Source organism: Mirounga leonina, unplaced genomic scaffold, assembly GCF_011800145.1.
Source record: "Mirounga leonina isolate KUSES-001 unplaced genomic scaffold, KU_Mleo_1.0 Mir_199, whole genome shotgun sequence".
Lineage (NCBI taxonomy): Eukaryota > Metazoa > Chordata > Mammalia > Carnivora > Phocidae > Mirounga > Mirounga leonina.
This window is the reverse complement of record NW_023270498.1, coordinates 1,998,547-2,022,345: the sequence shown is the minus strand read 5'-3', so window position 1 is coordinate 2,022,345 and position 23,799 is coordinate 1,998,547. Positions and strand designations below refer to the sequence as shown.

Below are 23,799 nucleotides of genomic sequence, written 5' to 3'. Positions count from 1 at the left end.
AGATGCCGTCTGGGGGGAGTGGCTGTTAGTGTCCAGGACGTGGATCTGAGAACAACCAGGGGACCCCCTCAGGGCCACCAACTTCCATTTCATGAAATAAAAGGAAATTTTAAAGCATCACGTTTTGATTTAAAAGCTTCTCCAGGCTCTCGCACAGAACCACTCACTAGTGGCCCATCTTACAGGACAGGGTCCTGGGGTTCAGGAAGATCTGCACACGTGCTTCGCACACACAGGGCTGCCTGACCGCCTCCCGCTTTGTGTGTGCACATGTGTGTGTATGCGGCTATTTGCGTCCCCTTGCACGTGTGTCCACACGCACGTGTCCCCTTGTACATGTGTGTGGGTGCGTGCTTGGGTCTGTGTGCAGGCGTCTGCATGTTGTGGATTTCTGGAGTGGAGGCAGAGCGAGCAGGGTTTTTGTCCCCGCTCTTGTTTGTGTTTTCCCAGGCAAGCTGTTTCTCACGCTTGCTGCCCGGCAGACTGCTTCCGGGCTTGGCAAGATTAACGGGAATGCATCTTTAAGTAGTTTTTTTATTTGTCAAATCCCTGCGATTTTGTTAGAATCGATCTTATAGCCAAAACAGCCTCAGGGGAGCCCTATTAAAAAAAGAAATGAAGTAGGTGTGTCCGAAAAATATGCTTCGGATGGGGTGCCTGCAAACAGATGGGCATGCTGCTCCTTTGCGGGGTCTGTGCCCACGTCCCCGGTCCTAGTCCCCGGTCCTAGATTACAGAGCGGGGGAGAGAGCAAGGAAGGCCGGGCATCAGAAGGGCTGGACCTTCCCTGACTGAGATACATTGTTGCCTCTGCTCAGTTGCTCCCATACCAGTTTGTGTTTTCTCCCCTTAGCGGGCCCTAGCAGAAAGCATTCTTTGTTACTGTATCCTCTGTGCAAGGGGAGGATTAATGTTTACGAAAGATTTCCATTTACGGGTTTGCTCATACGGATGCGCCCCTGTGCTGGGTGCTGGGGATGCCGTGTCGCCCCTTTCCCGGTGCGTGGACTCCGGGTCCCTCCTGCTGTCAATGAGGACAGTGTGGTCACCCCTTCGTGCCTGGCGCTTCTGTCTTCAGATCCCTCCTTAGCTGGGCTGGCAGGGGTGTAGGGCCGGGAACATGGATGTTTTTTGTGGTTCTCCATCACTTTCCATGTGTGACCCCAGCTGAGCGCTGGCTCTCACAGGGGGTGTCCTGGCTTCGGTTCTCGACACCGATGGCCAGAGGGTCCCGCTGCCCCTGGCAGCTCTGCTGGAGCCCGGGCCCCATCGCTCCCCCATCCCTCTGACACCCTGAGGTGCCACCTGCCCACCGCCAGGCTTTGAACACCCTCCTGATCTCACGAGTGCTGTGTGAACCCCGCAGTGGGACAGAACCATCCTGTCCTCTGCCGCTCCCCGGGCACCTGTCCCCACCTGGTGCCAGCCACCAGCCACATCGTCTCTGGCCACCCGTCCGTCCCCTGTTTCTGTCACAAGGCAGCCAGAGGAACCTTTTTAAACATTTCAAGCCACATCATGGAGCTCCTTTGCTCAAACCATTCCAAGTGGTTCCATTTCCGTCTGGGTCACAGGCCAAGTCTGAGCGGGCCCTGCTGGGCATTTGGGGGGTGAGTGCCCCCCACCGAGATGGAATGGAGACTGAGGCACAGGGTGGGTGCCCTGCTGGGAGGCGCCAGACACAGTGACTGGGCTGGGCTGTGCCCTTAGAGCGAGGGGTGCATGGGTCGACTGCCCATCCCATGCACAATGACCCCAGCGTAGGATGTTGATAGTAATAAGGACCTGAAGGAAAATGTGGCAAAAAGGGGAGTGAGCACGGGCAGAGGAGGTGGGCTGTTTTCCATAGGGTGTCAGGCAAGGCCTCTCTGAGGGGGTGACACTTTGGCAGACATCTGAAAGTTGCAGGCAAGGGGTACAGCATGTGCAAATGTCCTGGGACAGCAGCTAGTCCAGCAGGTTAGAGAAGGGCAGGGAGGCAAACAGGTCTGAGTGGGCAGAGGCTGGCCAAGGGGTCTGTGGGCCCTGGATCAGAAGTTTGGGGTTTTTTGTTAAAGGTATCCTTGCAAAAGACGGGGAGAGCCGGAGTGTGGTCATGGCCTGATCCCTGGTCACCATGGCACATCTGGCTGGACTGCAGATGCCAAGACCGTCAACTTGCTGGTGGGACTGGAGACCGGGGCCAGGTCTCTTTTGGTATTTGTTTTGTAGGGTGTGCTGATGGGTTGGCTGTGTGCTAGTTGTGGAGAGAGGGGGTGGGAAGGAGCATGTCTGGGGAGAAAACCCGGAGTTCTGACCCAGAGGAAGGAGGTTAATGATGCCTTGGGGACAGCCCGGTGGAGGTGAGGTGAGGATTACCCAGAGCGCAGCAGTTTAGGAGGAAGGGCTGGAGGCGACAGCTGATGGGGAGCATGCAGAGGAGGGTCCAGGACACTCAGCGGTGCCCAGGGGGCAAGGACCCTTCAAGGGGAACGAGGCCCGGTCTGGGAAGAGGGGAGGTGCCCAGCACGCAGGCTCGTGGAACCCAGGGGAGGAAAGAGCAGTCAGGTGCAGCTGGACACTGGAATAGACGGGAGCAGAGTCACCTGTGGGTCTGACCGCTGTGGTTGGTTGGGGACTGGTGGGCAGTTCCAGTGGGCGGTTGCTGGGGGTCCTGGAGTGAATGGGACGGTGGGTAGTGGGCACTGGCGGTAGCCAGCCCTTGAAGAAGCTACCCTAGAAGGGGGGTGGGAAGTGGGCCAGCAGCAGGGAGGGGTGGTGTGGGCCAAGGGGGGCCGTCTTTAAAGATGGGGTGTGTGTCTGCTGGGGAAGGTAGTGTAGGGAGGAAGAAGCTGGCGAAGCTCAACAGTGGGAGAACGAGAGCTGGGTCACTCGGTGGGGGGGGGTGCTGCTGGGCATCTCAGGTTGTAGCTGATGTGGGTGTCCGTGAACTGGGTGGCCTGCAGTGGGTCAAGGTTTGTCGGGAGCATTGAGCTCCTGTGTGCCCAGGGCAGAGCGGATGGACTGTGGAGGGTGGTGGGTGGTCAGAGGGAGGGAGGGAGGGAGGAAGGAAGGAAGGAAGGAAGGAAGGAAGGACGGAAGGAAGGAAGGAAGGAATGCACCACCCTTGTGGGGAGAGGTTTCCTGGAGGCCACGCTGAGCACTCCTTGCGGGTGGGGACCTTGGCTTGTGCCCCTGACCTTCCCCCTCCTAACCTGGAGCATAGCAGGTACACAGCGTGGACCTGGCCAGCTGGTTGAAGGACAGGTGGCCCTGTGGTCCTGTGCTGATGCGGAGGAGACCCCGAGAGCGGGAGCGCAGCCCCCGAACCCGCACTTAGGAGTGTGTTCCTGGCCCGTGTGCACTCTCTCCCCCATGGTGAGAGATTTCGGTGAAAGCGTGCGACCCATCCAAGACCCGGATCCCCAGTCCTCCCCATGAAGGTTCCTGCCCCTAACGGCTCCTAATCCCCGGCCCAGCCAGGCTCCTTCTGAGCCCCTGGAGGTGGCCTCCCTTTTTCCTGCTGCCATCCTCATAGGTCCCTGCTGGCCTGTTTCCCCAGGGGTCTGCTGGCCCCCGTCTCCCACCCTCACCCTTTGCTGCAAGCCTCCAACGCCCCGTTTTCACCAGGGCTGAGTCCCACCCTGAGCCTGGCACCCAGCGCCACCAGGACCACCTCCCCTTGGGGTGCTATCTTCCCTCCGTCCCTCCCACGCAGTAAACTGGGATCCAAATGATAGGCGGGGGGATGGTGGCCGTGAATCACTGTCACTCAGCTAATCAGAAATCAAAGGGCAGCAGATATGAGGCCACAGGCTCCAAGGCCTATCCTGGGCGTGACCGCAGGGTGTGGCCTCCGGTGACCGCCACCTTCAAACCTGGCGTCTGTCTGTATTGACTCACCCCCCTCCCCCGTTCTGCCAGGATTGTGTGCTCAGCATGGGGTGCCCCAGGTGTGCACAGTGAGGGAAGGCATGCGGTCCTGGCCCACGCGGGGCAGGGGGACATGCGGGGACACCAGCCGTGGGGACACCAGCTGCAGGGACACCAGCCACAGACCCTGTGGGCAGTGCCGCTTCTGTCTGATGGGCACGGACAGTGATGCCACAGAAGTCCCGTGCTGACGTGGCGCTGACCTTGGAATAACCCATCCTGAAGGAGGGCGAAGAGGATGATGGATCTAGCATGACAACATACTCTCTAACTTCTGAATTTGTGCTTTTGTAAGCTCAAGCCCAGAACGTATATGGCTTCTTTCCTTTTTAATTTTTTAAAACTTTTCAGAGCGGGGGTGGGGGGAGCGGGAGAGGCAGAGGGAGAGGGAGAATCTTCAAGTAGACTTCATGCTCAGTGTGGAGCCCAACACGGGACTCGATTTCAGGACCCCAGAGATCATGACCTGAGCCAAAATCAGGAGTCGGACGCTCAACCGACTGAGCCAGCCAGATGCCCCGGCCTCTTTCCTTTTTAATGCTTTTCTTCAACCTTCCTTCATCTGGGTCTTTCAGATAATCACAGGGGGAGGTAAATAAAGCCATTCAAGGTAATTTCTACATGGTCTTGCCTTCTGGACGTCCCTTTGCCTGTAGATTTTCTGTTCTCCCCAGTGGAACTGGTTAAAAACTCTTCTGAGCTGTATTTCTGCTTTTCTCAAATTGAGATATAATCGACGTAAAACATTATATTAGTTTCAGGTGTGCAATCGCTATTTGTACATAGTGCAAAACGATCGCCACAATTTGTCTTGTTAATGTACGTCACCACCCAGAAGTCACTGTCCGGCACGCATCCGTCTGTTCTTGCTGCAGTCATTTCAAGCTCGTCTGCTGGATATGGTTTTGACATTTAACTTTTGTTTCCAGGGTATAACGGGCTCATGCTTGTGGCATTAAATTAAATGATTTCATTAAAGTGCTTTGTGGCACTTTTATAAATGGTTGCCGCTAGCTCGTTAAGAACCAAGCCTGAAATTCATCTAACTGGGATTATTTAGATTTGTAGACTAAACGCGTTCTAGATGTGTAGTTTGAGTGACAGAGCATTTGCACCAGCATTTTGGAGTTTCAGAATTTCTTTATAGATCTTAGCTGTAAAAATGAGAAAGTGTTGGTTGGTCTTAAGATCTGAAGACTCCGGGCGCCTGGGTGGCTCAGTCGTTAAGTGTCTGCCTTCGGCTCAGGTCATGATCCCAGGGTCCTGGGATCGAGTCCCGCATCGGGCTCCCTGCTCGGCAGGAAGCCTAGTTCTCCCTCTCCCACTCCCCCTACTTGTGTTCCTGCTCTTGCTATCTCTCTCTCTCTCAAATAATAAATAAAATCTTTAAAAAAAAAAAAAAGATCTGAAGACTCCAGGATGCACGCGAATTTATTTTATGAGTGTTAGGACTCTGATAAAGTATTCATTTGAAAATCAAGGAACTTTTAACTTTTTACAGTGATAAAATACAAAAGCTTTATTAAGGTGAAGATTTTTAAATTAAAAGCACAACACGACTGACCATTCTGGAAACTGGGGAACGGACAGCAGTCCCCAGCAGACCCACTGCCTGGTCCCCGCGGGCTGGCTGGTCGTGGCTGATGCTCACGGGCCAGGAGCCAGCAGGAGTGAGCTGGAGAGCTGTCCCCAGGGAGGCTCAGTCCAGCTCCAGAACAGGGAGGCCTGGGTCCGCATGCGAGTGCCCAAGGCCGCCTGGCTCTGCGTCCCCGGACTGGCGGCTCAGGTGGGAGGCTGAGCAGTGACCATGGAGCTCAGCTCGTGGATCCGTGAGACTCAATCCAAAGCACCTGCTTGTTGGTTTATTCTGAGGGTGTGTGGCTGTCCGTGTGCACCTATCTGGGGCGCCATGGGTGCTCGGCTGTGTTCAGGTTGTATCAGCAAGGGGGCGGAGAGTGGCACAAGCCAGCGTGGCACCCTCTTTGCCATCCTGTGGCTCCATCTCTGTTACTGTGCATCCGATGGACCGGGCAGTGTCTGGGGTGGTCAGGGGTCTCGGCCTGCACTCCTCATCTGCAGTGGCTCGGGGTCCCTGGAGTGTGATGCTGGCTACCCTGCCCAGGGGCTCTGCATGCTTGTCTCCCTTCCCCCTCCTGACTCGGCTGCCAGGTGCGTGGTCCTCACGACCTGGGGAGCCCGAGGCTGGCGTCCTGCCAGGTGTGTGGCCAAGGGCCGTGCTGGTCTGCTGGTCACGGGGACGTTCCATTCCTGCTCTCTGGGCATGGACAGAGATGTTGTTTCTTTTTTCTGAGTCGCAGCGAGCAATGAAGGTTATTTCCGGGAAATGTGCGTTTCATGTGCTGGGAAGTTCCTGGGGCCAGATTTGGGTACCGTGGGGTTTGCCTGCAGGCAGGAGCGTCACGGGCAGCCTGGAACAGAGTCCCTGTCGGTCAGAAGGACGGGTGCCTTCTGCGGAAATTCAGATCACAGGATCTTGTTATCAGCTCCCTTTGTGAATAGACTTTGATGGAGCCGCGTGCATTCCCAGCTTCTGGGCGAGGGAGATCGGGAAGACTCATGGCCCCATTGAGTTTGAATGTGAGCCCGCCGTACCAGGGGAGTTGCCTAAAGTCCCTGTTTCCCCAGAGCAAGGGGGGGAGCATCCAGCCCAGCCTGCCTCAGCACCTGCCTCAACACCTGCCCAGGACTAAAAATACTGACTCGCACTGACAACGATAAACACAAACAACTTTTGCTTTTTAAAAACCTTAGGAATAAGTAGGGACGCCTGGGTGGCTCAGCCGGTTAAGCGTCTGACTCTTGAGCTCAGCTCTGATCTTGATCTCAGGGTCATGAGTTCAAGCCCCGCATTGGACTCCACGCCCAACTTAAAAAAACAAAAAACAGCTTTAGGAATAAGTAGTTAAAATGTGTTAATACTGATGAAAACAGCCCAACTTCCTCAGAAACTGTGACATTATCTTTCCCCCCCTCTTTGTCCGGGAGGGAGCCCTCTCTGCAGGGGAAGAAGGCACATTTAGCGGCCGTGGTGGGCATGGTACCAAAGCCCCTGTGTGCATTACCTGGAGTCAACTTCGCCAGGGTTTTTGGAGGTTGGTAGTGATTTTGCCGTCCCCGTTGGCGGGTGATGAAACTGGCCCAGAGTGGTTACTAATAAACCTGTTGACACACAGCAAATAGCAGAGCGGGTCCGGGGCACACCGTGGTGCTGTGTCTTCTGCGTCTGCGCGGCTTGTCCCGGTCCAGCCTCCTGGGGGATGATGCTCCAGGCCACGGGGGGGCCGGGGGAGGGGGAGCGGAGCATGTGCTCTGTTGCCAAGTCTCACTGTCCAGTGCTTCCTAACCCGGCTGCGGGTCAGAGGCCTGGGGGGGATTTGGAAGAAATCCTGGCGTCTGGGGGTCCCTCAGAGGTGGTGAGCTGAGGACTGTATGTTTCCAGGTGGAGACAGGTTGTTGCGGGCAAAGTGCCCGTCCGGAGGTCCGGATGTGGCCCAGTCAAGACCCTGGTCACTCCATGCTGGGAACACTGGAGCAGAAGTGAGGGGCGTGGAAGCACGGAAGGCAATTCAAGGGTTTTCCAGATGAGGCTTGGTGACCCAGCAGGTGCTCTGTCAGCCTGGCCTGCACCATTCATCCTCATCCTCACCGTGGGAGCCAGCCCCCCCGACCCGGGTGACCAGGGGACGCATGGGGGGGCCCTGAGAACAGGGGCTTGGCTGGACGACATGCTCTTACAGAAGGGCAGCGGGCGTGGGTCCCCTGTCCTAACTTCCCAGAGCCTCCACTTGTCTCCAAGAAACGGAGACGGCAACCCCCAGAATGGGCATTTCTGGGGGATGGAGAGCGCCCAGCCCACTGCTGGCATTTTGAAGCCTGTCACCAGGCTTGGGTGAGGGTCTAGATTTTCCTCTGTGTGAAATAAAACTCCCTCTGAAGTACATCAGTTTGAAATCATTGGGGAAGAGTGGAGAAGGCACGCCCTGTGTGTCTGGAAGGAAGTGAAGGTTCCTCCCTCTCCTCCGGGGGTTCCCAGCTGAGAGCAGAGTGCATCCTGCATTTGCGGGTCTGGTGGCTTTGCTCAGGAACTAGCTCATTCTGGGGGGGTTCCTGGTACTTGGAGTCAGGTGATGATGCAGAGAGGCTGGTGGGGACGGGAGGCAAAGCCCCTAGGTCCCCCCCACCTTTGTCTCCCCGTGCCTAACAGGCCTCTAGCTCGCCTCCTGCCCAGCTCCCAGCTTCACCAGGACAGGATGGGGTGGCTGCTGGCTTGTCCGTGTGGACACCCAGCATGGACCAGAGGCCAGGACGCTTGGGCTCGGGCTGCTGGGCTCCTCGGCCTCAGGTGGGCTCTGGGTGCGAGGGACAGAAAGGCTCCCCAAGGGCCCCCCAGGCCCACAGCTCCCCTCCCCTGGACCATCTCAGTGCAGAGGAAGGGAAACTGGGTGTCTGTTTCCTGGTCTGCCGGGGGAGGGGGAGACCCTGCGTGCTTGGGCGGGGGTCTGCTCTCACCTGGTGAAGGATGCGTCCTGTGCCGGTTGAGGGTGGAGGCAGGTAAGATATGCCCAGTGGGGTTTGCTTCCTCCTTTTAGGATTGCATTTGAGGCCGTGGTGTCCACCTGGAAGAGCCCAGAGTCTGTGGCATGCAGGGGTCTGTGCGGGTTCTGCCGGCCCCAGTGGCCATCCTCCCTGCCCTCACGCTCGGGGGCTGCCCCCCTGTCTCCCTACCTCGGCCAGGTGAAGCAGCCAAGACCCCTCCCCTGCCTTCCACAGCCCCTCCTCTGTCATCCCGTTCCATCCCACCACTGGTCCCCATGTGGAGACAGGAGGACAGGGGTCAGCCTAGGCAGGGCAGGGTGCGCCTGCGGGGGGTGGGGGATGGGGCCACCCTCCATCTCACCCTTCCTTTGGTCCAGGTCTTCCATGAAGCACTTGCTGCCTTTGAGCAGAGAAGCATCCCTCCACACATCCGAGGTTGCTTTTGTCGAGAAAGCCCTTTTTCTGGACGTTTCGAAGGTGGGGAGGATATGCACGACAGGGGAGAGTGCACGGGGAAATGAAAACAAATGCCCCTTTTCTCAGCATTGGCGGGAAACTTTGTGCTAAGGATGCCAGAGGTCAGCACCTTGTTTCTTAGAAAGGCCACCAGATGTGGTGAGCGGGCCGTGAGCTCGGGCAGGGACTTGCCTTGGACTCTGCCGCCAGCGAGGACATTTCAGTTCCACGGGCTGCACGGCATGACTGCCTTGAGGCGCTCCTCACGGGTTTCCTGAGCACCTGCTGTGACTTTCAAGAACGGGGGATGTGAAGGGCAGAGCCTGGAGAGGAATTTTGGCCAGTCCTGCATCCCCCCCTGAGTAGCTCAGGCTTTGACCGTCTTCGAGGGTCAGGTTCCAAACACGCAGCACCTTTGATCTGACCCTGTCCCCAAAAGTGTCCCCGGGGGGCCATGCACCTGTGCTCCCTGGGGGACACTGCAAGCCAGCTCTCTGGCTCTCCAGTGCTCTGGGTCCCCGTGCATCCCTGGACGCCCCGGGACTCAGTTTCCCCTTCTGTCTAGTGGCCCATCTCCCCTTCCCGGCATTGTCTGGGGCCAGGCTCTGTCGCTGTCAGTGAGCGGGACATTCAGGGCTCCTGGGGTGTTGCCGAGTTAGGAAGTACTGAAGTGGCTAGTGCCCTGAGGGGGCTCACTGGATCCTGCCCCGTCTGGTGGCAGGATGGAGCAGGGTGAGCATGGAAGGGAGGAAGAGGAATGTCGTGAGAGCCAGGATTTGCCCCAGGTCCGTGCTTGAGAAAGGCCTGGGTGCGAGACCGGCCCACGGAGATGGACCTCGGGCCTCCGATGCCCAGAATGGCCGGCGTCCCTGTCCCCACACCAGCAGGGAAGACATGCACAGAGGCCTCTGCAGATGAGAGCTGCCAACAGCTCACGGGTCTCCAAGTCCTGAAACGAGTCTTTCCCATCTCCAGAGGCCAAGTGCTTTTAAAAGTACCTCAGGTGGCTCTTGAAAGCTCTCTGGCACTTGGGGTCATGGAGCCACGGGCCAGCTGTGGACCGGCCGTGGACCAGTGACTGGCCTTTGACAGTGCTATGTGTGCTGGCGGTGGTGGTGAAGACAGGCGCTCTGCGCCCAGAGTGCTTGGTGACCCCACCGCAGATGCCACGGCTGGAGCCAGGGCGCATCCCGCTCCCGGGGCCATGGATTTTGGGCCCAGTCACTCCGACCCTGTGACAAAGTTGCATGGCCAGCCTTCTCTGTTTCTTTTGCTGGGAAATCGGATTGTAAATCGAGCGCTGGGCGCTGGGTGTGACCACTGCTAATGTGGGAGATGATGTGTGCACGTGTGTGTCCGTCTGAGTCTGTGTCTCCATGGAAACCGTGGGCCACACCAGCCGTTTCCTGAAACTTTCTCCATCTGTGTTTGCGAGGGATGTTTCTGGACCGATGAGCAAGTGTGAGTGCGTGGACCCACGGGGTCTGAGCAGGCCTGCCCTCCCCCCGTGAGCCCCAAATCCTGTGTCAGCGTCGGCCTTGGTGTGGGCTCCTGTCCCCAGTTTGGTCTGGGCTTCCAGCCCCAGGTGGGTGATGCGGCCCGGGAGCTGGAGCTTGCTCTCGAGGACTGGCCGGCGGAATCCCCAAAGCCCATCCTCTGCAGGACGAACCGCTTCTTTCCTGGGGTCTCATGCAGCCAGAAGCCCATGGTAGGCGGCTGTGGCCTTATGAGGGGCAGACCGGGCTGTGGGTGAGAACCTGGTGAGGTGGGGCCGTCTGTGCCCGGAGGACAGGACCTGCCCCGGCTTCTGAGTTCCCCAGGGATCCCCAGATTGAGCTGCCCCCAGATCCTTGTGCTTCAGCCTGCTCCCAAGGCGGGCAGAGGGTGAGCTGAGACAGACTGAGTAACCAGCATTGACGTCATGGAAAGCAGCTTTCTTTCATTCCTGCCCAGCATTTATTGTCCCCACTCGGTCTGCGTGCGGAAAACCCCAGGCAAAGGTTAGATCTTGCTGGACGGATGAGGCACAGACAGAAGGCCCGGGGATGGAGGTGGGCTTGGGTGAGGGCTGGTGAGCAGTCGGGGAGGCCGGGCAGGAGAGGGGTCCTGGGCTGAGCCCAGGAAGGCAGCAGTTTTCAGCCCCAAAGGAGAATCGGAAAACTTCGAGAAGGCCTGAGCGAAGCCCCAGCGTTCACCAGGGCACAGAGCCCAGGAGCCTCGGGGTGCACACAGGCTGGGGGACGCTGCAGGAGGGCTTGGGGGAGGCCGGCGGGAGAATAGGGCAGCCTGCAGGGCTCCCAGTTTTGCGTTCGGGGAAGTTCCTTTGGGCTGTCGTGTTCTGGCCTTCGACCCAAAGACCCTGTCTGGGTTGCTGAGTCTCACCCGGGCGTTGTGACAACCTGTTGGTTGTCGTCTGTGATGTGGACCACATGCATCTGATCCACGAGGAGTAAGAAAGTGCGGCAATTTACTAAACGAGGTGACTTTTATTTATTTATTTATTAATTAAAGATTTTATTTATTTATTTAAGAGAGAGAGCACAGAGGGACAGTGGGAGAGGGAGAAGCAGGCTCCCCACTGAGCAGGGAGCCCGCCTCGGGGCTCGATCCCAGGGCCCTGAGATCATGACCTGAGCCGAAGGCAGACGCTTAACGGACTGAGCCCCCCAGCTGCCCGAACGAGGTGACTTTTAAATAAGAGATTTGGGGTGTCCCTATGAAAACAAGCATCTGTCTCATGATCTGCAGGCCTGGGATGTTCCTGCGCTCTCGACAGTCCTATGCAGGGGCCCCCACAGAGTGGGGAGTCCGGCCTCAACGTTGGGGAACTTTACCACGTTGGGGAGGGGTCTCCTGCTTGCTGGGATTCACGTCCCCTCTGCTGGTTCTGTGGGTAAGGCTGGCAGTAGATCCAGCTGGTTTCTGGAAAAAGTGTGTGTGCTGTGCGCCCCCAGATAGCGGAATGACATGCTTCTAGCTCGGCTTGTAGACACGGCTCCGTGCCCCATCTTGTGTTTGCTGTCGGGGAATCAGAAACACGTTTGACACAGATGGTATCTCGGGTCCTGTGTCACTCCGTGGGCGGAGAGGCATATGTAGTAGAAACAGGACTGAGAAGTGTTTGCAAAACTAAAAAGTCTGAATCCGCCCCGGAAAAGTGAGTAAGCGATGAATGAATCTCGAAAATGAATGAATGAAGAGAAAGATGACTAGTGACCTAAGTTGAGGGGGGGGAGCCATGAGAATAAATGGGTGTCTGCACCCGAATGGCGTGATGCTGGGTTGGTTGGTTTGTTTTTTTGTGGCTGAAAGTCCAAGAGCCTTGCCGTTCCCCTGCAGAAACGGGAAGATGGATGTTCCGTGCCAGAACCCGAGAGGTTAATTCTGGCCTTGAATCCACCACTGGAATTCGCACATGTGTTAGCCATAAAGACCTCGCTCTAGCCCAAGCCCACCCAGCTGCTTCCAAAGCTAAGACATTGGAGTTGCTCACGGAATCAAAGATGGGAAGGAAGTCAGAGTGTTGGCCCGACCCAGGTCTGAGCGCGGTGCATTCCCGCTGGGCACAGAGCAGGCCAGGTCACCAGGGGCCCGCGGCTGGGGGGCACTAGGAGAGCGGCCTGAGGCCAGAAGTCTCCCTAGCCCTTCTGCTCCCTCCTCTTGCAGCCAGACATGATCAAGGCAGCCTTCCCCTCCTCCCAGGAGCTACCAGAGCTGAGATCACTGCTCCACAATGGCAGCCGTGTCCCTTCGGTCCAGCGGGGGTCCGACGCGCTCAAGGAAAGAGCTCTTCTGTCTGCGGATCGTGCCGTCCCTCGTTCTGGGCTGTCCTTCACGCTAAGCGACCCTTCCACTTTCCAGGTGTCTGCCTTCCTCTTCATGTGACACTCTGCCCCCACCCTCCTGGTCACCTTCAGCTCCCACGCTCCAGGTTTTAAATTCCCTTCCGAGATCACAGAGCCAGAGAGGAAAACGGGATGTGTGATTTTCCAGTGGCTGGCTGGCCCTGAGAATGGTGAGGAGGAGGAGAGCGTGGGGATCCTAGCCCCCCAGCTGTGGAAAGACCCTAATCCTGAGCTTTGAGCCTGCTGGGACCCCCAGCTGGTCCTCCTCCCTCTAGCAAGGAGGGGCTCCTTGGTTTCCTTGGTTGCGGAGGCACTTTGGAAAGAGAACCCTTCTGCCTTGGGGTTTTCCTTCTTTGCACTCCCAACCCACGGTGTGCCAGCAGGGTAGATTACCAATGATACTGAGCATTACAGAGGCAGGTTTACTGGACCACGGTCAAGATTTTAAAATCCTGAAAGCCTGAGCCCGCAGGTTTGACTTTAAGCCCCTCGGTTGGCATTCTTGGAGAGGTCTGAAATCCTAGTCAAGCTGCCCCCCCCCCCACCCCACCCAGCGAAAGGCGTGGGTAATTTAAGTCGGGTGGCAGCGGAAGGTTTGCCCCCCAGCCCTGCCCTGGGAGGCGTTTCTTCTCCACTTTGCCTGCGTCTGGCTGAGAAGCCTTTTGCCTCCTCTGTGGAGCTGCGGTCTGGGGCGGGGGAGGGAGGGCTAATTCGTGTCAGATGGAGGGGCGCCCAGGGACCGTGCGCTCGCTCGCCTGGCTTTTGTTCCAGGCATCTGACTTCTGACGGTAGAGTGGACTTGGGGGTGCCGGCTGCGCCCTTTCGGGTCTCCGGGGTCGAACTTTGCCTGGGACTTCGAGGCGCAGGGGCCCAGGAGGCACCCCAGCCCGGCCCCGCCGCGGGAGAGGGGTCAGCGCCCGCCGCGGCCGACCTCGCCTGGCCAGGGCCGAGCTCTCCGCGGGCGCCCGGGGGCCATGCGGCTGCGCTCCCTGACCTCGGGGCCGCCTGGAGGGTGCGCGCGTGGGGCCCGGGCGCGCCGGCACCCGCGCCAGGTGAGTGGGTGCGAGCGCGCGCGGGGGCGCAGGGCCGAGGGGGCGCGAAGGCGCCGGCCTCTCGGAGCCGGGCGCGGGGCTCGGAGCTGGGGAGCTGGGGCGCAGGGGCTCTCGGAGCAGAGCGCTTTCGAGGCAATGCGCGCGCGCGTGTGCGAGTGTGTCCGTATGCCCACGTGTGTCCGTGCTCCCTTGCCTGCGCGTGCTCGTGCGCCCTTGTCCGCGCACAATCGCGCGTGGTTCTGTGCACGCGCGTGAGTACCTTGTGTGCGCGCGCGCGCGGGGGAGGACGAGGGGAAGCGGGAAGCCGGCCTTTGCCTGGTGGGAGGCGGGCGCCCGGGTGAGCGCACGCACGTGGAGTGGGAGAGTTCAGGGTTAACTTTCTAATCCAACTGCCTTTTGAACGCGCTTCCTTGGACTCCTTTTCCGGAGAATGGAAGTAGGACACTGGCCTTGATGTAGACTGGGGGCGCAGCCCAGATTTCTTTCAAAGGGAAAGGGCCCCAACTCTGTGCTGATGGCGTGTTTCGATAATACAGGCTCGCCAGGGCCACGTTGCAGTTCGTGGTCCACGGGACCGTCCTCCACTGCCTTTGAATTAAACCGAGCAGATGCCCCCTGGCTCGAGCAGCCCTTTCTCTGAGCCTAATAATTAGGCATTTATTGCATTCGTTTCCCGGAAACTTTTCTAAGGTTCTGAGAAATGAGTAAGTAAGTCGAAGTGTCAGCCACTTCACATCCCTTCGGTCGCCCTGCATTCTGATAATCAGTTTAACAGCCAAACGCTGTTGCTGGGGAGCTTGGGACAGTGTGTGGTGTGGGGAGGGTGTCTGGACGCCTGTGTCCTCGGGCTGCGAAAGGGTGGAGACCTCTGTGGGCATCATCCCAGAGGTTTAGGGGCTACTCTGTCCATGCAGGAAGGTTTTGTGGCCCTTTAACTTCAGGGTCAAGTTGATTTGTGTTTTTGCCCTGGGTCTGCTCCCTGGAATGCCGCCTGCCGGTTTCCCAGGTACCAGAACTCACGCCTAAATCGTCTTTCCCCGGGAGGAAAACAGTGAGGTCTGTGCTGATTTACTGTGGGTCAAGCTGTTTTGTGTGTGGGTCACTGTTTTGCTACTGTAACATTAGCCCAGAGAACCCACAGAGAATTCTGTGCAGTTTTGCATTTCTGTAGAGCCGAGCAGAGCTGTACCCTCCTGCGCTCACATGGAGCTTTTCCTTGCTCAGTTTTGCAGAGATTTTTCTTTCTAAAAAGAGACCTCACAATCAAGACCAGCACTAATTACCGGGTACCCCTCCGGGAGTCCTTGTGGAACGGGCAGCCCTGCTCACTGCCCTTCCAACTGTCTGCTCCTAACAATTAAATGCAATTTAGATTCCTGAACTGAGCCTGCTAAATGCTGCAGCTTGGAAGCCTCCCCTCCCCCGTGCACTCTGTGGCCCCACCTCTCTGGGTGAAATGAAAGCACGGTATCAGGTGAGAACAAAGGCCGTCTAATCCCGTCTAGCTCATTTCACAATGGAGATGTTCTGTACAGATGAAGCGTGAGCAGATGTTATTACACTATCCGGGGCGAGTTCCTCGGGGATGCGGGCCGGGACAGATTGGGCTTCAAGCTTCCCCCCCTCCCCAACACCTCTGCTGTTTACCCTCCAGCCTTCTAGCTGTGGCCCAGCGGGCAAGAAAATCTCAGAACACAGTGCCTCTTTCTCCCTGGTTGGAATAAAGGTATTTGGAAGGAATAAAAGGTCACAGTGTCCCCCGTTGGCCCGAAGACTAGGGCCAATTCATCCTGTTAACAAACGTTAATTGAGGGTCTCAGGTTCTCTGTCTGCCAGGCACTGTGCAGAGGGGCTCAGAGACACATGGATGAGAGCCCTGTATCCTGCCTCTGGGACATTGCAATGGAACATCGGAGAGAAGGTGGATAAACAAATAACTCACACACGAGGGGGGAAAGTGTGTGCCAAGTGGGGCATTGCCATGAGGACTGTATTTTCAGATGCTTGAATGCCTGCTCCTGTCTGAGCGCGAGACGGGTGGAGACAGGGTCTGAGCCCGCAGCCTTTAACTTCGGCTCTGTGGTTTCTGTTTCGAGTCCTCCCATCTGTGTTTGTGGGTCCGCGGTGGTCATGCTTACGGCACAGAAGGACCCTGCCGGTGTCCTGAGTTTCACGGGAGGAACACCGTCGTCCCTCCCTTGTGGGCACTGAGTGCAGGAGCCCTGCTCTCCCAAAAGTTTAGTGTCTCGCAAAAACCTGTAGCAAACGGATGAACAGGGATATACCAACAGTGCCTTATGTTTATGCAGGATCCTTATAGTATAGTCCGTTATGTAGTGGTCGCTCTCGGTCCTGGCTGCAGATTGGAATCACGGGGTGAGTTCTGAAAAAAAGTTTGTATTCTAGCCTCACCTCCGGATGATCTGTTTTAACTGGTCTGGGCGGGGTTTTGAGAGAGTGTTTTCAAAAGCTGACCGAGTGATTCCCATGGGTGGCTGGTGCACACAAATCCTGCCTGGTGTATATATAGCATTTGGTCATTTACAGTAGCTCCATTCACAGGCAGGAGGGGAAAGTATCCTCTGTGTCCCCAGGTCCCTAGTGACTTGCGCGGGGTCCCAGAGCTCATACTGCAGGCAGCAGAAGCTGAGTCCTGCTTGGTGCGTGACACTTCGCCTCCTTAGAGAGGCTTGACAAGATCCACATAAACACCACGAGATGCCTGATGATGTGGCAAAGACTTTGGAGGAACTGGAAGTGGTCAGGTGGGATGTGGGGGAGAGGAGGACTAGAGCTGGTCAGGTGGAAAGCTGTAAGCTGCCCGCACTCCAGAGAGCTCAAATAGCAGGGAAGATGAGAACAGCCAAAGCTCGTGTTCACATCGGAATCACCCCTCTGCCAGTTCCAGTCCCTTGTAAGGCCAAGGGGGGATGGTAGCTGTGAATGATCAGTTATGTCAGTTAGGTCAGGGAGGAAGGAGTTGGGGTCTGAATACTTAATCAAATTGTACACTAGAATATGTGCAAACTTCAAAGTTGTTTTGTGCTTTGAATGTAAACCTGAATTTTAAAACCCATCTGCCAATTACAAAAAAAGCCTGTTGGGATTTCCATTCAGATGGTGTGGAATCTGTCGATTTGATGGAAGAAACTGCATCTTGACTAAAGCGAGTCTTGTCATCCATGAACATGGTATATCCCTCTGCCTCTGTAGGTCTTCCTCACTTTCTTTCTGAAATGGTTTACATTTTTTACTTTATAGGCCTTCCACATCTTTTGTTAGACTGATTTCTAAGGATTTAATATTTTTGATGATACTGTGAATGGTAATGTTCTTTGAATTTCAGTTTCTGAATGTTTATTGCTAGGATGTAGACATACATTTTGTACAGTCAGTGAGCTCCTGTGCTACAACTTTGCTGAACTTGCTTGTTAGTTCTAGAGCTTTTTTGTACATTTCATGGAATTTTTTTTTTATAGACAGTGGTTTCATCAGTGACTAAAGACAGTTTCACTTCTTCCTTTTGAAACTAGATACCTATTATTTATTTTTCTTGCCCAATTGCACTGATTAGAACCTCTAAGACAATGTTAAATAGAAATGTTGATTGCAGACATCCTTGCCTTGTTCCGGAGCTTAAAGGGAAAGCATTCAGTCTGTTGTCCTTAAATTGGGGTTTACGGTGGAGTTTACCAAGTTGAGGAAGTGTCTCTCTATTTTGATTTGAGAGTGTTTATCAGGAAATGGATATTGGATTTTGTCAGAGTTTCCGCCCCCCCCCCCCCGATTAATTGAAAGCTTGTGTAGGTTTCTTTTTTAATTTTAATTTTATTTTATTATTTTTTAAAGATTTTATTTATTTATTTGACAGATGGAGACATAGCGAGAGAGGGAACACAAGCAGGGGGAGTGGGAGAGGGAGAAGCAGGCTTCCCGCCGAGCAGGGATCCCGATGCGGGGCTCGATCCCAGGACCCTGGGATCATGACCTGAGCCGAAGGCAGATGCTTAACGACTGAGCCACCCAGGTGCCCCAGTAGGTTTCTTTTTTAGTTTACTGATTGGTATTTGAATGTTAAACCAACTTTGCCTCCCTGGGATAAATCCTGTTTGCTATGATGTATTATTTAGAAGTGTGTTGTTTAGTTTCTAAATACTTGGGGGATTTCATAAGGATCTTTTCTTTTATGGTTTCTAATATAATCCCATTGTGATCAGAGAACATATTTAGTATGGTTTGAATACTTGTAAATTTATTTGGACTTGTTTTATGTCCCAGGCTGTGGTCTGCTTCAGTAAACATTCCATATGCACTTGAAAAGGATGTGTATTCTGTTGCTGTTGGTCAGATGTTCTGTCAGTGTCAATTAGGTCAAGTCTTTTGAGAATGTTGTTCAAATCTTATGTATCTTTGATTATTTTCTGCAATAATTATCAGTTATTATTGATAAAAATAATTATTAGTCATTGGGCAGGGGTATATTAGCTCTCTGGGGCTGCCATAACAAAATGCCAGACTGGGGGACTTAAACAACAGAAATTTATTTTCTTACAGTTCTGGAGGCTGGAAGTCCAAGATCAAGGTGTTGACAGGCTTCGTTTTTCCTGAGGCCTTTTTCCTTCTTTTGTAGATGGCTACCTTCTCGCTGAGTCCTCCTCAAATGGACTTTCCTTAGTGTGCAAGCCCCCCCAGATGTCTCTTCCTCTTCTTGTAAGGGCACCAGTCCTACCGGATTAGCAGCCCACCCTTATGACCTTATTTGACCTTAATCACCTCTTTAAGGGCTCCATCTCTCCATACAGTCATATTGGGAGTTTGGTCTTCAACATATGAATTTCATGGGGACATAGTTCAGTGTAAGAGAGGGATAAATAAGTTTCTGACCATATTTACACATTTGCCTGTTTATGTCTTTGCAATCCTATCATTTCTTGCTTTATGTATTTTGAAAGTGTTGTTAATAGGTGCATACATGTTTATGATTGTATGTTCTCTTGATGCATGTACCCTCTTATTGTGAAATCCCTCTCCATATCATTGGTAACATTCTTTAATCTGGAATCGACTTTGTCTGATATTAATGTAGCCACTCCAGCTTTCCTTTAACATTATCCGTGTGTATTTTTTCTGTCTTTTTTCTTTTTTTAAAGGAATATAATCTGACAACTGTTGCCTTTTAATTAAGGCATTTAAACTATTTATATAATGTGATTACTAATATGGTGAGGTCTAAATCTATCATCTTGCTATTTGTTTTCTGTTTCTCTCACCTAGTCTTTGCTCTACTTTCCCTTTTTTGCCATGTATAGATTAATTGAACTTTTACTTTTATTTTTAATGTTTTAAAGATTTTATTTTTAAGTAATGTTTACACCCAGTGTGGGGCTCGAACTCATGGCCCTGAGATCAAGAGTCCTATGCTCTACCGACTGAGCCAGGCAGGTACCCCTAGGTTAGTTGAACTTTTTAAAAAATAATTTCATTTTATCTGTTTTGTTGGATTATCACCTATCACTCATTATTTTAGTAGTTGCTTTGGGGTTTATAGTACATCTCTCTAGTTTATCACAGCCTGCTTCACATGATAGTGTATGAGAGCCTTGCAGTAGAATGCTTACATTTCTCTTTTCCTTGGCTTTGTGCTGTTTTATCATAAATTTTACTTTTATGTCTGTTGAACCTCACTTTACATCGTTATTAGTTTTTGCTTCAACAGTTAATTATTTTATAGTGACCTTTTAATAATAGGAGAAAATCTTATGTATATATCTACATACTTACCATTTCTGGCACTGTTCTTTCTGTGTAAAGCTGTCTTTCCAGTTGTGATCATTTTCCTTGTGCTCAGACTATGTTTAACTTGTCTTGTAGTATGTGTCAGCTGGTGATGAAATATTTCAGCTTTTGCATATCATAAGAATTTTTAAATTCACTTTAATTTTTGAATGCTGTGTTTGCTGGGTCCAAAATTTCAGGGTGGCAGAATTTCTCTTGGCACTCTAAATGTCTCCACTGTTTTCTCACTGGATTTATTTTCCATGAGAAATCTGCTGTTGTGCTAATGGTTGGTCTCCTGTCGTAATGTGTCTTTTCCTCTCCTCTGGAGGCATTTGCGATTTTCTGTGTATCACTGGGTTTGAGCAGTGTGATTATCATGTGCCTTGGTGTCATTTCTGCCACATTTCTTGTACTTGGGATTTATGGAGTTTTTTCAGTCTGTGGGTTTATAGTTTCGCTCAGATTTTGGAAAAGTTTTAGGCATTATATTTTCAATGATTCCCCTCCCCTCTTTACAGAGACCTCAATTACACATGCGTTAGGCTGCTTGAACTTTCCCACAGCTCGCTGATGCTCTGTTGATCTGTGTGTTTACTTAGGTGGTCCCTTCTTCCTGTGCTTTATTTTGGGCAGTTTGTACTGTGATGTGAGCATATACCACACGCATGTGCACATCAGCACTCGGCTAATGTTTCAGAGGGCCCTTGTGCACATCTTAGGGGTTCCATGCAGCCCTGTTTTGTGGTGCTCTGGTGAGTGAACTCTTGCTGCCCTGTTCTGCCTGGACGCTTAGCACCTACTCCTCAATCCCAGGTGGTACACTGGTCCCCTTCTTTCTCTGCATTCTGGGACCTTCCTCGATGCAGGAATCTGGGGCAGTCATGGAGCTCACCTCACTGTTTTCCTGCCTCTGAGGAACTAGATAGATTGGTTTGCCTGTTCATGAACGTCATGTAAATAGTCATCACTGTGTGCTTTTGTGTCAGAGTTCTTTTGCTCAGCACGATAACGCTTTAGGTGCTCATTCATGATTAGTAGTGTGTAATGGTAGCAAGCTCTTGCGTGTACCTGAACAGTGTTCCGTCATAGGAATATATCACAGTTTGTTTATCCAGTCTCCTTTTTTTTTTTTTTAAAGATTTTATTTATTTATTTGACAGAGAGAGACATAGTGAGAGCAGGAACACAAGCAGGGGGAGTAGGAGAGGGAGAAGCAGGCTTCCCGCGGAGCAGGGAGCCCGATACGGGACTCAATCCCAGGACTCTGGGATCATGACCTGAGCCGAAGGCAGACGCTTAACGACTGAGCCACCCAGACGCCCCTATCCAGTCTCCTTTTAATGGACATTTGGGTTATTTCCTGTTCGGGACATTTTTAAATAAGGCAGCTCTGCCCATTCTTGCACAAGACTCTTGTGGGCATATGCATTCACTTCTGTTGGGTGTCTCCAGGAGTGGAATTGCTGAGTCACAGCATTGGTGTAGCTCTAAAAACATGTGTAAGAAACTATAGTTGTACATTTGTTTCCCATTCTGGCTAACATTTAATCTTCCAGGGAATTGTGGCTGCTTCTGGTGGTAAGTATGGGCCTCAGTGGATCCAGGCCCTGGGAAGATACACTGCCGAATATCACCAATGGGGTAGAACGATGGTGTTTGGTTTCTAAGGCAAATTGAATTTCTGTAAGATGATCGGATACAGCCGTGAGCCTTGACCCTGTAAACCAGGTAGATGAGTGGTTCAGGTATTCCTAGTACCCGTGTGTGTCGTGGATTCAGTGCTGTGCCGGGTTTAGGGAGGAACCGCATATCTTAACACACTGGTCTTACATGACTGCTTCTCGGTCCGCAGAGGTGCACATTCACTTGGAGAGGCCCAGGGGCCGGGAGAATCAGTCACCAAGCTTCCTCTGAACACGGTTGTGCTGTTTGCTGAGCATTGCTTCCAGAGGAAGCATTAAGATTCTGGGATTGCCTATGGATTACTTTGTCATGGATGTCGGTGGAAGCTAATACAGGATCACATTATCAGCGTTGATTAGTGCCGCGCTCCTGACGCTCTTCACCCATTTATAAGGGGATTTGCAAGCCAGGGGGCAAGGGGGTGTGAGCTTCCCTCTGGGACTCTGGCATCGAGAATGCTGACGGGGTATCTGAGGCTCCCCTGGGGAATCCCAGCGTTGGCTGGATGGCTTCTTGTTCTTCTCTGTTGAACGGGTAAAGTTCCTTTTTTAGCTCTTCCCAAACTCTGCTAGACGCCTTATTTCCTGAAAGAGAAAAGAAAAAGCAAACAAACTATGAATCGTGGAGCTGACAGTTTCTCCCTTCGTTTTTTCAGCCAGAAGAATTAACGAGTCTGCACAGTTTTAAGAACAAAGCCTTTAAGAAACCCAAGGTCTGTGGGGTTTGCAAGCAGATTATTGACAGCCAAGGGATTTCATGCCGAGGTGAGTGCACGTTTATCATTCCCTTGCTAATGAAACCAAAACATAGCAAACAAACAAACAAAAACCCAAATGAAAAGCTTCTTTCGGGAGTTGGGAGTTTCCAAAAGTTAAATCACGGAATTCCCCTTCCGAGCTGGTGTTTACCCCCCACCCTTCCTGGGGCAGGGACCGACTGTATTTACCAGGATTCGTGCTCAGGAGGAAACTTTTCCAGAAGGAGCAAAGCTGCTGACGTGGGTGAGGGGACAGCAGTGAGCGGCTGTGACTTGCCCTCCGTCTATGCTGGGGGGTCCGTGACTTGGGTTATTCAGTCTTGTGCTCTGACCTCTTAGTGAGTGTACAATGGCATGTTCTGCAACTCGGGGTCAGGGCTCGCCTGGCGGGCCCTTCAGCCTGGTGTCAGGGCTCTGATGCTCAAGCCCCAGGCAGTCGTGTGCTTGCATGTTAATAAATACGGAGAGTGGGCCTGTGAGAACAACATTGCTCATTTCCCTTGAGCCCTAGAATCCCGGCTGGGGGCTGGGGGTCTGCGTCACAGAGCACAGGCAGGTTGGGGGACCGGGCCCTGGAGGAGGCACAGGGTGGCCCTGTGGTGTCGCCAGTGGGCTTCTGTGGTGTTGGGACTGCCTCTTGGCTCCCCTTTCTCCCTGAGGACCCCCGTACTCAGTCCCTGCGGGCTGCTTTGGGGTGGGGCCGCAGGGGAGGAGGGTCAGACTTCAGCGGGGTGAGGGGGGACCCGGGCCTCTAAGGTCTCTCTTGCAGGAAAAGGGCCTGAGAGTGGGCGGGCTGGTGTGGCTGCTCCACCTAAGGGTCCTGTGTCGTTCTTGCTGACGGTGCTCCCAGGGCCATGAGCATGCCACCACCTCGGTCACTCCTTCCCACCGCGGCCGCAGGGGGCCTGCCAGCGGGGCCCTCCCCTACCTGACCCCCCAGTGTCTCTGTGTCCTTTTCTGGATGTGTGGGCCCCCTCCCTTCTCCCTGGAGGCAGCCTGTGTCGGGGCCTGGGGGGCTCCCCGTCACCTGGCCCCCACGAGCTGCTGCGCGGGCTGGAGAGGTCTTGCATTGCATGACTCAGTGCTCTTGTCTTAAGGGATCACTCTGAAGGCTCCAAACGCGACTGTATGATGGGCACCCCGGTGACATTGTCAGGCGAACAGGGCCTGTGGAAGGACCCTCCCTGTGCTTGAATTTTCCTTTAGAGTTACTGTGAATAACAGATTAAGTACACGTGGAACACACAGAACGTGGACTGGCTCAAGAAAGCGTCCAGTAGTGTTAGTGATGGTGGTGGTGGTGGTGGTGAAGATGATGATGATGCTGGTGATGATGATGGTGGTAACATTGGTGATGGCACTGGTGGTGATGGTGATTGTAACGATGATCGTGGTGATGGTGGTGGTGATGAAGATGATGACGGTGATGACGATGGTGATGAAGATGATGATGGTGATGAGGAAGAAGATGCTGCTGCTGCTGGTGATGTTGGTGATAATGCTGATTGTGGTGGTGATGGTGATATGATGATGATGGTGATGTTGATGACGGTTGTGGTATTGATGATGGTGTTGGTGGTAATGATGATCATGGTGATGATGCTGGGGATGATGACGGTGATGAATTGGTGATGGTGTTGGTAATAATGCTGATTGTGGTGGTGATGGTGATACGATGATGGTGACGATGACGGTTGTGATATTGATGATGGTGTTGGTGATAATGCTGATTGTAATGATGATCGTGGTGATGGTGATG

General features: G+C 53.6%; 1 protein-coding gene across 1 annotated transcript in view; it reads left to right on the top strand.

Moving 5' to 3' along the window:
• The first annotated feature begins 13,700 nt into the window (after positions 1 to 13,700).
• The window catches only part of TNS3 (tensin 3), a 173,628-nt gene continuing 163,529 nt past the window's right edge, over positions 13,701 to 23,799 (top strand). Inside the window, exons 1-2 of the mRNA XM_035026460.1 lie at positions 13,701 to 13,822; positions 21,939 to 22,047. Coding sequence (XP_034882351.1) covers positions 13,745 to 13,822; positions 21,939 to 22,047 — 187 coding nt within the window. The 5' untranslated portion in view covers positions 13,701 to 13,744. The remainder of the gene's footprint in view (positions 13,823 to 21,938; positions 22,048 to 23,799) is intronic.